The sequence below is a fragment of the Rhipicephalus sanguineus genome, chromosome 9 (assembly GCF_013339695.2).
Source record: "Rhipicephalus sanguineus isolate Rsan-2018 chromosome 9, BIME_Rsan_1.4, whole genome shotgun sequence".
Classification (NCBI taxonomy): Eukaryota; Metazoa; Arthropoda; class Arachnida; order Ixodida; family Ixodidae; genus Rhipicephalus; species Rhipicephalus sanguineus.
This window is the reverse complement of record NC_051184.2, coordinates 53,873,382-53,886,749: the sequence shown is the minus strand read 5'-3', so window position 1 is coordinate 53,886,749 and position 13,368 is coordinate 53,873,382. Positions and strand designations below refer to the sequence as shown.

At 45.9% G+C, this 13,368-nt stretch overlaps 1 protein-coding gene across 1 annotated transcript; it reads left to right on the top strand.

Annotated features, from left to right (window-relative positions):
- The first annotated feature begins 4,032 nt into the window (after positions 1-4,032).
- On the top strand, positions 4,033-12,665 carry LOC119405175 (protein LZIC). Its single transcript, XM_037671988.2, has 2 exons — positions 4,033-4,542; positions 7,595-12,665. The coding sequence occupies exons 1-2, from the start codon at positions 4,297-4,299 to the stop codon at positions 7,922-7,924; spliced, it is 576 nt and encodes a 191-aa protein (XP_037527916.1). The 5' UTR covers positions 4,033-4,296; the 3' UTR covers positions 7,925-12,665.
- The last annotated feature ends 703 nt before the right edge of the window (positions 12,666-13,368 follow it).

Sequence of the window (13,368 nt, the reverse complement as noted above, 5' to 3'; positions counted from 1 at the left end):
TTTATGGTAGATGGGGAAGCACTAGGAGTAGAAAATACACTATGAAAATACTCATTGAAGTGTTGAGCAATGGCAGCCTTTTTCACTAATATAGTTCCAGAAGTTTTTTGGATCATTCGTTATGAAGTTTGCGAGTGACATATTGAAGTAGTGTTCCTTCGAGGTGTGCACGTCATGTGCAAGCTTATCTAGAGCGTCAGCTATAAATGTGGGCTCAGCATGCTTTTAACTTTACGCTTGAGCTGAATGATGCTTCTCGCCATCCAGGGCGTATGTTTATGCACCTTTGTATGCTTAGACGGTACAACTGTGAAGGGGGCGTGAATTCTGCCCCATACGTTTGCTCGGTCGGACCATTCCGCCACTTTTTGATGTGTAGAGTTATGTTCATGCGAGTTTCTTACGATAATGGCGACCAAGGACCTCAGATGATGCATTCAAACAACTGTTTGCTTTCCACCTTTATCCCCTGAGAGCAGGGGACCAATGGCAGGCCGCTGCAAGAAGCACGTCATCGCTTCATTCTTATTTTTCGCTTTATTTTGTTATATTTCAGAGTCGACCAATGGAAGTGGGTGGGGGGGCGCTGTGGTGAAACTTACCCCCTCCTCCCCAACAGAGAACTCTGCACACGCCTATATATATAAATGTCAGACTCTGGAGTTTGACATTTATATGTATTTATATTTGACAAGACGCGTGGCGCCACCTGTGGGAAAAGTACTGGGTAGTACAAAGACAGACTCCCTCGCACAGTTTGCTGTAGGCCCAGGTGCAACTATAGCAAGTACGAAACAGTGATTGAGCTTAATATTGCGTGTGTTTGCGCAATTAACACTCAGAAAGAGAGCTGTGTGATGGTATGCGTTTAACGTTGAGGCAGTAACGCGTTTATTAGAAGATTGCAGCAGCTGAAGCGATCAGCGGTCCAAGCCGAGCAAGCGCGAGCACCAACAACAACCGTCTTCGTCTTCTTCTTTCGCTGGCGTTCTTGTCTGCGCCCTACCATGTTACATGTGAATTTCTCTCTGCTAGCCGGACACGCCACCGAACCACCATGAAGTGCTTGCTGGATCACTCGCCAGAACAACGGCGAAAACAGCAGACGAGACCGCTCTGCACGCTGCGAAGGAATGCCGCAATCGACGGTACTGTTGCGCTGTGAATTGCCACGCACGTAAAGAATTGAATAATGTTCAGTTCTACCGATTGTCATAGTTGTCGTACGAAGCAGAAAGGCGAGAGCGCTGGATACGGGCCGTTGCGAGCGCGTTGGGTAAGCGAAGTACCCGCGTTCTCCACAGCCGGTCGCATGAGAAAGTGTGATAATGTGGCCCTGCTGTTGTTTTGCGTAGCTGTGATGGAGAACCGTGGTATCCTTGACTATGACGCTCAGCAGAGGCTCTGGCCACGGTGCGTGCCGTGTAAACACAGAGTGAGCAGCTAGCGGCAGACTGAAGACGCGTGATACACACACCGCGACAACCTATAATTGGAGTTCAGCGTCACGACACAGCATCGCGCACGTATGTTTTGAAGAGTTCCGGTTCTAACTAGCTAACACGTGCGTCATACAAGTAAATCGCAAAACGTTGGTCGTGACCACCATCAGGTTTGTTTTGCCTGTGGCCTCCGCGATTGCCGTAGCTATCTCGGAGGCCACGGTTTTGCCATTGGTTGTACCCTGCGAAAGTGGACTTGCACGTATCCCTAGTTGCAGTATATACAAAAAGAAGAAAACAATCAACAGACCATGTGAGGATGCGCAATAAAACAGTCCAGTGCACAGGAAGGGATAAATGAATTAAGGGAGAATGCAAGTGAAATGGCGAAAATCGCCGGGGCCATTCATCCCTGATAAAGCGAGCTTGGTACCACTGATCGTAAGACACATAGCTAAATAATTTGATCGCGTATGTACTTCATCGCTTCGACATTACGTATATACCCGAATTTAACGCATTTAGGTGCTACAGAACGGACGTCGGAGGGCTTGCCTCGAACTCGATGTCGAGCGATGCTCGCTTGTACTTGCGAGTTGCAGCGCGCCGAAATAACTGAAACTTCTTTTGCATTGTACTCACAGTTTGCTTTGATGAGCTTCCTGCGTTTCTAAAGCGTAGATTGGCGGAAGAAGCTTTCCGCCTTGATTTTCGGGAAACCATGCCTCGACACCAAAGAAAGAGAGGGGGTTCTATTGTGGCCTATACACACTCGCTTGCGGACGGCTCTCTTTGTACTACCCATTTAGCGCCAGGGCTGCGATGAGGGCGCTGGTGGCGGTGTTACTTGCAGCGCCGCCTGGGCAGAGTCTGATGTCTATAGCTCAACGCCTGGACTGACTGCCGCCTTCTAATTGGCTGTTATAAATTGCCCCAAGGATTTCTTCCTCAACCTCCTATTCCAAATTTAAGTCTGTCTCTGAGACCGATAGTCTGTTTCGTTTTGTTCCTCAACTTGCTCGTCATCACATAGGCCGAACTTTTGGGCGAGCTTTTTGCTGTGTCTGCAAATTGAAAGGCAGTGCCCGAATCTCGCTGGATAACGTGCCACTTCTTCATTCACGCGCCTTAGAACCGCACAGCAAAGCAGCACATTCGAATCGATACAGAAAGTCTTCGTTTCTCGTGGCCACTTCAGATAGCATATACAAGCAATGCGATTTCTTTCCATGAACGCGACCAACATACGTGCTCTATTACAGATTAAGGGCTTCAGTTGGTGGCTTATTCATTGAACATAGCAGCAAGCTAGAAGAATTTCACCTGGGGTCTACCTATATGCCATTAAACAAAGTAACGTATCTTTCTGTCGGGTGCAAACAAATGATTCAGCCTTCGCAACTCGACTACGTGATAAAATTTACTGGCCTACACTTTTTACCGCGATCTTCAATTACCTTTAATGCTCATTGTCTTGGGCACCATGCAGGTTGCCACGGTTCGGCTGCTGCAACCGACATTGCCGATGCCGGCAGTTCGGACTCAATTATGCTCCATTATGTGAAATACATTCACCGCGACGTCATTCCAACCTTTATCTACGCACAAATATTGTTCTTGAACTTCACTCACCGCTTCGTCGCAGCTGCATTTGTCTGCCCTGGCTGAGACCGGATACCATGTGCTGCTGCCTTGGGCGGCCACGCGGTTGCCGTAGACGTGCGACTTGCTTCTCAGGATCACAGGTTCAAGTTCATGCCGTCGCATTCCGTTTCTGAGCACTCACACAAGTATAAAGCAAGAAGGCGGCAAAAAAAACCATTCAGACATCGTGCTGAGCGCGACAATAAGTGTCACCGTTTTCGGCGGTTATTTCGACGGTAACCGTCAAAGTTGCCTACAACCCCCCCCCCCCCCCCCCATCCGATAAGGTACCGCGTAAATTTTGACGAGTCTTTCGAAAGTTGAATGTGTGGGCGTCCGGTTTCGTTTCCATCCTTGTACAAATAAATATCTGTACCGCCGTATTTAATAACAATACGTGCTTTTGTGTTCCGTGGGCAGCCCTTGCAATGGCAGCTCACCGTAACGTGTACGCTTTTTATCGCTTCTTAACAAAGCCAAGAGACGCAATAGAAATTAAATACACTGTCGCAGAGAGTTCTACATAAATTTCGTTTAGCATTCTGAATGAGCTACCTGTTGCGCGACTGCTTCGGCACGCACCTTTGAATTTACCGCCCAAATATCAAAACATTACGCAGGCCGCGACACTAGCGACACCTGGTTGTGCGGTAAAAGGGAATAGGAACACCTTACTTACCTTCCATGGCGCGACGGATACCTTTGCGATCATGTGTTTAATCCGTCCGCAGCATTGCCCACGCTGATCTCACCTGGCCACTGACACATGAGAACTTCTGTGAAGAAAAGTAAACACTTTGCAAATGTGAACTACAATTATTTCCAGTGAAGAAACAGCTGCCGATCTCAGAGGCTATAATTTTGTGCCTTGCAAGTACCAACACTACGCTATGACACTACTTATCCAACTGGAGACGAAGCACAATCCAGCCGAAGCCCACTTTCATCGCAAACAGTTCACGACCGTCGACCTCGGTCCCGTTATATTGGTGTTGATAAATTAAGCGGGCTAACTAAACGGCTGCTGCCTCGCCCTCACTCTCATCCCATCCGGCTTTCTGGTTCTCGTCTCTCGCCGACACACGCGGGCGGCTAGGATTAACGTCCACGAGCAGCAGTACGTCTCGATTCAGTCGCGTGGATCGCCGACGCATCTTCTCATCGCATCCTGCCGGTTTCCGATCCTCGCCATAATAATACAACGCACGCGATGGCGTCGCGCGGTCAAACCGAAACGAGCAAGCTTAAGGAGCGACTCGAAGAACAGCTCGATCGTCTCATGGCGCAGCTAGGCGATCTCGAAGAGTGTCGAGCCGAGCTCGATGAGGACGAGTACGAAGACACGAAGCGAGAGACGCTCGAACAGCTGCGCGAGTTCCAGCAGTCACTGGCCAAGATCGTGTCGGGAGATATGACTCTGGTTGACCAGCTGAGCAGCATGCAGCTAGCCATACAGGTGAGTACGTTCGAAGCGGCTGCGGGATAGCGCGCACGTTTGCGAGTGGCACAGCGCCGGTCCTATAGTTTCGCATACTCCAGAGTGACTCATGTCTGGGGCCGGTCGATTCAGCCGCCGCCTTTTGCGAAAATATGCAGAGGCCGACGCCGCGGTGGCACCATACGTAGTCGTAACCAACGTTATACTAGTCTACGTGTTGGTCGCAACCGCACGCTCGCTCCATGTGTGCTACGATGCAGACGCCATTAGAAGTTTGCAGCTGCTACAAGGTAGCGGCTACGGCCCGCGGAACCGGCCACTTGATTACTCTACGATTCAGACCGCGCGAGTGGTCAAAATAACAATGTGGAGTCTCGCACTACGGCTTGCCTCATAATTGTTATAGTTTACACCGAAAGCAGCGCAAAAGATGAGCACGATTTAAGTGAGCAGACGAGCTTGGTGCTGATTCTGTGTCGTTTATTAATATGGTCACCAATTGCTGGCCGCTGTTGTGCAGGCTTCATTCTGCGATGCGGTACATGTTTCGTGTAGCAAAGCGCATGACGATAAAACATTATGTGCTGCTTCGTGAGTTTGTCATCTGTATGTGTACCAGATTGCCACCATCACGAATACAGTGGCAAACGCACTTGTGACTAAAAGGTGTGACTCACAAGTTGTTCCTAACTTTTCGGCAAGAGAAAAATGAATGATTAAACTCCCACTGTCAATATCCTAAAAAATAGTCGCCATGAATTTAGCAATCGGTAGAATATATACGACCACGTCAATGTTAGTCCGCAGCACACATGTAAAGGACAGGCCACAGATACTGATATACAGCACAGTAAAAGTTGTGGTAGTATTTGCCCAGCAGTTTAATTAAAAACGACTCATCAATTGCCCAGGTTTCCTTTCAAAGGTCATCAGTTCATCAGGCGTGATAAAGGTTTCTGATAACCGTTAATAATAGCAGCCACAAGAAAAATATACAGGAGTTGTGGCCATAACACAGCTATTAGAACAGAATACCTGCTTGAGCTTTGCTTCTATAACAGTTAATTAGCTTGTTTGCTTTTGTAACAGATAAAGTACACAAAACGTTAGCCCAAAAAGTTCCATCTGATTTCATTTGACATTGACACTGTTCCAAGTTCGGAAGGACCAATTACAATATTGTATGCACAGAACGCATCATAAAGTGATAAAACCAATGATTACAAGTCACAAAACCAAACGTGCACTTGTATGAGGTTGCAAAAGTTATCATTACGCTCATTAAAAGCAATGGAACAAATGTTGCGAGAGCATAACACTATTTTTTATTCACTTACCTGTGGCGTTACTAATGTTGTGCATCTCATTACTACAGATCAGTTTCAAACTGGCAAGCACACAGCTTACAAGCAGTGTTCACATGTTGTGTCTGTAGTAGCAGCGACGTTAGTTACCTTGAGTATTCATTCGACCTTTTCCCGGAAACGCTGCCAATCTAGTGCTAAAAATTAGTATGACGAACTGCAGAAATTTTCGTTCAGTGCACATAACGTAATCCTGCTCTTCACAAACACTGCACACATGCTGACAACTCTCCAGAGAAACTGTGTTTATGACTTGGAATTCCTGTCTCTTTATTTCACACTATCAAAGCCTAGAGGCTTTACAGACGGAGGTGGGCTTTAAAGGAATGCGGTAATGTTATCAGCAAAATGCGTGATGTGGTGCAATATTTTAATTTCTCTCAGCGATGACGAGTTTAGTGGGAAGGCCATCCTGGCCCACATTTGCTCAGCAAAGGATATTCTTGCTCGTTTGGAACATCTCATTGACATGGTTGCAATTGTGGCTACTTTTTTTTTTTCTTCTTTGCACTGAACAAGCTGAGTATGGAACATAGGCGAGTAAGAAACGCACAGCATTAGCACAATTCCTACACTATTATTATTCTTTGTGTTCACAGCCGTCTGGCTTTATACGCTTATTTAAAGGAATGTCTGTTGAATTAGTGTCTACACCAGACAAGTTTGTCAGTGAATGCAAACACTTGCAAACTGAAAAGTGGATGGCTTTGAAACTGCTCTGGTATTCCAGATACACCTACGACTCAGAGATGTACACTTAAGCCCAGTCTGTACACTGGCTACAGAGTGATTAGAAGTCCCACTTCTATGTAATTACATGTCACATAAATTCGATCATATCTGCATTTTGATTAATGATCACCGTCCAGTTTTTAAGTGCGACATAGCACTCATCGTGGAATAACTTACAGTGCAACGCAGAAAACGGACAGCAGAAGAGGAGGACACAAGTGCCGACTACTGTCCATTTTCTAAGTGGTTGCGCCATAAGTTATTCCACGATGAATATCCACGAACTAGCCCAGCTCGTGATTCTGCTTGATGTTATGCTCAGTGAACAGATTCTGGTGTTCAGTGTTTTTAGCGCGCAGCACAAGGTCCTCAGAAGAATGTCACACTGTCACCGTCGTCCTGAGCTGAGAAACACGGAATATGCAGCACCAACTCGGCCAATGCTTAACCTTGATGATGGTTTTAATTGTGTGGTACACATTTGCTCTCCAGGTATAATGCTTATTGTGGGTCTGTGTGTTACACGAACGAAGGGAGGGGAATCGATCAAGGGCTCGTTTTCTTTGTTCTGTGCAGCCTAATGAAGCCAAGGAAACTATAGGGACATTATAGTGGTGATTATGATATGAATGTAAATAAATTATAGTGGGTGAAAAGACAACTTGCTTTGGATAATGCGTCTGGTGCTCTACCTCAGAGATACCAATAAAATGGACGGGAGGATCCAAGGGTTGTAGGTTTGGTCCCTACCAGCGGCAAGTTGTCCACTTCTATTTCCTTACATTTATCCAATAATTGTCACATTACAGTTAAAGACCACAAATAACATTCTTATACTTTCCTTGGCTTCACTATCTATGGGTTTCATCGTGCATTACATACGTGCCACACAGCGTGTGTTCTGTTCATCGCTTCAGCCTCTCCATTTGAAACTGCAGATTTGGCTACATAGATTTTCCACATTCTTTTCGCAGGCAGCCATCAGCGATGCATTCCGGACGCCCGAGGTGATCCGGATGTTCGCGAAAAAGCAGCCAGACCAGCTGCGCGAGCGCCTCTCGCAGCTGCAGCGGGACGCCAAGATCGGCCGTCTCAGCGAGGACGAGCTGGCACCGCAGAAGCTCGAGATCCTCGCCGCCCTCAAGAAGCTCAAGGCCAGCCTGCTTCCCGAAGAGGAGCACTACCTCGAGAAGCACGCTAGCAAGGCACTGCTCGACTTCGACCAAGTCGGCGAGGACGCGACGGATGCGAACCGACTGCTCGACGTGGCGGGCTCCCAAGTCAAGGCCGCCGCGCAGCGGTGACTTTCGTGTTCATCGCGGTTTGTCCTTCCAGACTGTTTGTGTCCCCACCCATTGCGTATTCTTGCAACTTTCGAGGTGGTGCTGGTGATGGCGGTGCACCTGTAGGCGAAGCAAGTGCCGAGGCCAAGTGTTGCAGCCGTCTCGCATCATGCGGTGTTGCTTGTAAGGATTTTTCAAATGTGCCGGACGTGGGCAACTTCCATTTTCACTGTTTGTGTCTACCTGTCGCTTGCTTTTGCAATTTTCAAGGATGCTGGTAACGTCTCTTGGCAAACCAAACTTCCAGGCTAAATGTTGCAGCTGTCTTGTAGGTGTTGCGTGTAGTATATATAAAGGAATTTTTGAAGTTCACTGCGTGTCGGCAGCTGCCATTCTCGTCACGCTTCAGCCCTCTGGAACGATGGCTTCCAGTGCATGGCCCAGTCCTTTGTGTCCTTTGCAACTTTCAAGCAGCTAGTAACGACGGAGGCCTGAGGCTGATTGTTGCAATTGTCCTGTCTCATTCGAATACAGTATTGCGTATAACATAGAGGAATGCTCTTTTTGTTGCATGTGTGTACTATGTTCTATGCCTCTTGCCTTTTTGGCCTTGCCAGAATGTAAGGTGATGATTTCACGTATTTTCATTTACCACGGAGTTCCTTGCTGAAATTACTAGAGGGAACTGGGGCACTGGGGTCGATCACCTGCAGCGGAAATAATGGAGTCTTGTGGAGATTGGTCTGATCGTTGCAGTTGTGCTTTGTTTGGCTTAGATTGGCTGGAAGTTGGATTCGGCGCGCATATGATGGTCGCATTAGCGACGCCATAGTTTGTTGACTGTGATTGGTTTGAGGTTGTGCGACAAACCTTGAGGGAATCTACGTTTTATCCACTAACCCCACGTTGTCTGAACCATTACGCTTGCATCACCCGTAGACAATTAGCACTACACTTCTAGTTAACTTTGTGTCGTTAAGGTTTACGGAGACCAGCGCTACGTCTGTCCCGTCCCGTTCAAGTTTCGCCGTGGCATGAACAAGAATTGACGCATTACATGCCCATGTGAAACTGTCGAATCAACCATGCTTGATCATGTACAGTGGGTACAGTCATGTCCTGCCACTTTTTACGGGAATGTATACATCACTTTCGTTTCTTACAGTGCTATGCATGGCACATCACTTCAGATTTGCAGTGTAGGTTTTGTACTGGATAGTAGCAAAGGCCAGAATGTCGCTGGTGAGGACATTAGAGGTGCATGAATATTTAAACAATTTCCAACCCACGAATCGACTAATGCTGCGATCGTTTGTCTTTATGTCAAATAATCAGTATATATGAGCTGGAATGTTTCTCAAATACCTTTTGAGTAACTTAGTACACAATCAAGCAAAACTAACGAAAGGCGCAAAAATATTCTTCCTAGCAGCTGCAGTACACAAAGTATGAGAAGATATGTAACTGCTCGAAAAGCTTGACATGAAGGCGAGATACTTTGGATAACTCGAAGGTGAGATGACTTGCAAGATATTTTGTGTGGACACACACACATCTACAAGATATGAATGCAAAATGTGGCCTATAACCTGTTTAAAATCAATTTTTAATGTGTATTCCACTCAAATGAGCGCAATAGTGAGCACCTCACAACATCAACTTGGTTTTAATGTAAACCAATAACCATCTATGCCGCGAGCTTGTGTTTGCTGCCATGCTCCTTGCGTGTGTTATCTGCCGCAGTTCTCAATCTGGCGCTCACGTGCATGCGTTGCCATGTGCGTCACTTTTTTGTGCGTTCACGCGGCCAGCTGTGTTTCCGAAAAAAAAAAAAAAAAAGAACTGGTCCTGCCTCACTCAGCACTTCCTGAAACCAAAGCTGTGAGTGGGGGCTAGAAAAGCTTCCCCGAATAATTAGCAGTTGTGCGCTCGAGCAAACTAAGTTTCCAGCCATCATAAGTGGGTCATTAGCTGCTCATTGCAACAGAACAAAACCTGCTACAAAACTTTTTCGTTGGTTTGTACTCTCTACAGTCTGCATCCTTCTTCGGAATTACCCATTCCAACTTTTAATAAACATTTCATGAAATTTACAACACAAGCCTTGTAGCATACATACACGTGAACATGATCCTGCATTAATCACTGTATTTTTTTTAGACAAAAAACACTTTGAAAAGTGTATATTCATTTTTCTTTTCCTGGCACTATTCAAAAGTGCTACAAGCGTGTTGCGCAGTGAACTCTAAATTGCAATGGAGCCCATTCCGGATTGCATTTCTCCACCGCTACTGGCTCGTTTCTGCAGGGAGCAAACGGCGTTCAAAGAAATTCAGTCCAGATTGAGTTTGATCACAATCGGATGTGGACTGTGCGACACCAGTTTCAAAAATTAGCATGTTCTTACAGCTCTACTTATTAGTCATTTGCCGAGAGTTTTCATAAAGGTTGTGTAGCCATGTGCAGTGGTCATACACTTTGTTTTGTACAAGTTGCAAGCCTTGTGAACACCCAATATCAGGCTTCGACATTCATGTGTAATAAACTGCGAATAAATGCCCTGTTATAATAATAATAATATCTGGGGTTTAACGTCCCAAAACCACGATATGATTATGAGAGACTCCGTAGTGGAGGGCTCCGGAAATTTTGACCACCTGGGGTTCTTCACCGTGCACCTAAATCTAAGTACACGGGCCTCAAACATTTTCGCCTCCATCGAAAATGCAGCCGCCGCAGAATAAATGCCCCGTTTTAAAGAACATTTCCAAGATGGAAATGTTCATTATAAATCTAGAAATTTGCATTTGCAATCTGCGAGGTCACTCGTTATTTGTGTTTTTTTTTTCATGACGAGCATTGGATATGACAAGGCCCAAACCATGGCCTGCTACGGCGCTCAGCATACCGCAGGTGGTGGTGAACCCAGTTGGTTGTCAATGTTAACTTCTGTGTTGTTTCCAGCAAATGGCAATGGCATCACCCTTGACTTCCATATCAAAAACATTTTTCTTTTGCTTTTAGGACACCCATTTGTAATTGAATGTTTAAATTTTGCAAATAGTTTGCTTGCCATTTGCACTCTCCATCATAACTACGCTTTATACAAGGTCAAAAACTTAGCTGCAGTTTGCCCTAGAAAAGTTTCAGCTCTGGACCAAATCCCATTCAGATATGTAGTCAAACTAATGAAGCACGAACGAGAAATTATGAAGTAGAATACATTTCGCGAGTTATCACTCAAGAGCAATATCTTGGACTGCCAGTTCATCGGCTGCGAAAGACTGTTTGCGCCCCAATTTAAGCGTGCGAGCCAAAATCATGCCTATATCACGCGTGCTGGCAGTATCGAGAGTGAAGCAATGTGCTTCAGTTCAATCTGTCTACTATTCAATCTGTCCATGACTGTACACATGAAGCGTATAACTGGTATCATAATACAAACTCTCTCTCGCTGAAAACTGTGCAAGTAACAAGACCTCCATTATGAAGCAGCACCAAAAGCTCGAGTTCACACCACAAGTTCACAACAGAAGTCTGGGATGTTTTCCGCACTATTTTTCTCGCATACCCTGGCCCATATGTGGGAGTATGGATATGCAGAGAGCTGTAAAAACTTTTAATGGGTACCGGTTTAAAGCAAGGAACATAAGTCGTGGGGAGACCTGCCACTAAAGCATGTGTTCAGCCAACAATGAACTCTTACGCAAGAGATGGGAAAAGCAGAGACGCTGCACTCTCACAAAGGTGATAACCCCGCGACTATACAATGTGCACATTGCTAAAGAAACGGGAGGCTAGGTAGCCGCTTTCGCCTTCCGTTCGTTGCATCACGCCGTGGTCTTCACCGGGTGATTACCCAAAACATGGCTGAGTCTGTCAATGTCAGCTTTAAAATGAGTGTGACACCACTTCATTTAAATTAGGTCATGTTTTCTTCAGGGTTGAAATGCCTCCAGGGCACCGCTCCCAATTCTCATTTTTCTTAGTTTACAAATTTTCTTTCTTACAAAATCTGTTTTCACTATGTACGGCAAATCTGCTTTACCGAAACATACACTTTTAAGCTTGACTTCACATTTTCCTCAAGTGTCTCTTTATGAAAATTGTCTTGTCTTATAGCCACAACATTGTTACGAGACCCCACATAGCAGGGAACCACCCCGGATTCTCTTAATATGCACCTATATCCAAGTACACCAATGCTCTCTGCATTTTGCTCCCATCAAAAGAAGGCCACCGTGTCCAGGAATCAAACGCATGCCCTTGTGCTTAACAGTGCAGTGCCAATGACGCCATAGCCACCGTGGCAAGTCTGTTAACAGCGTTGTTTCATGTACGTATGCTGCTGCATACACTAGAGGACAGTTTCAACATTAGCATGTCCCCATGCCACAATAAATGAGACTGAAAAGAGGTTAACTCGAATGCCTTTCAGCTCGATCACTAGTAACTTGGATGGGCGGTCGTGGGGTAATCGGTCACTAAACAAAGCGTGAAATAATTAGGCCATTATCGCACGTTGATTCTATGCATAGAAAGAAATCAGTCCTAGCGCGGTTTCTCCGTCCACATTTTACTCCAGCAATGGCATTACAATGTCTGCATGGCAGTAGGAGTGTTCCTCTGTACAAGTACTGATGATGTCAGCCAGTAATGTGCCAACCTATTCAGCCAAGAGCACAGCCTGCTTAAACGCGACCTTAATCTTTTCATTTTGTCGAATGGCGTGGCAGCCTCAATAGCGTAACGTCAAAAAATTTAAACAGCCTCGCAGTTTGCATCTCTTACCATGAAAGGTTTCACAGCACCAGATTTACGAAAAGCCTGAATATAGCAACAAGTGCCGCAATGTCCTCAAAATTGAATAGACTAATGCACGATTACAGAAGCACAAATTCTGGGCCTGGACCTAACTATGAATTGATTGTGACCATGTGACAGGTGCGTTCCCGATTCACCTGTGCCACCCAAAGCTGATTCGCGAGTCACTGCACCCGTCCATTTGTTTCAGAGGTGTTCTTAATGGTTATCTATAAACCACACTGTTTGATTCAAAATTTTCCATAACATCTCTGATGACGGTGCTGCATGGGCACAAGCATGTCGGAACGAAGCAGCAGCACAGCAGACGATGCAGCACACGAACTTGAAGCCGTTTGAACCCCACTTTTGAGTACCTTCTGCACGCGTGCAACGTAGGGCGTGTTTGTAACTAAAGAAACCAATCAACGAGCAGTTTGCCACCTCTCAAACCTATGTGGACGAAATACGTAAAGCGGAAAAAAAACACACGGCCCGCGTGGTGTCAGCACCTCACCAGTGGTTTTTATGCAATAGCGTTAAAGAGCTTGTCTTGCAGAAATTCCAGTGTCAAGAGTCAGAGTCGTCGGTTACGGGCGGAAAATTGCAAAAAATGCAAATAAAAATCATGGCTCCGAGCTGGAATCGAAACCAGGCCTTTT

Excerpts from the sequence above, each read along its gene's own strand:
- LOC119405175 (XM_037671988.2), top strand. The coding sequence starts at position 4,297 with ATGGCGTCGCGCGGTCAAACCGAAACGAGCAAGCTTAAGGAGCGACTC. Across the intron at positions 4,543-7,594 it reads GCATGCAGCTAGCCATACAG|GCAGCCATCAGCGATGCATT; the intron begins GTGAGTACGTTC and ends TTCTTTTCGCAG.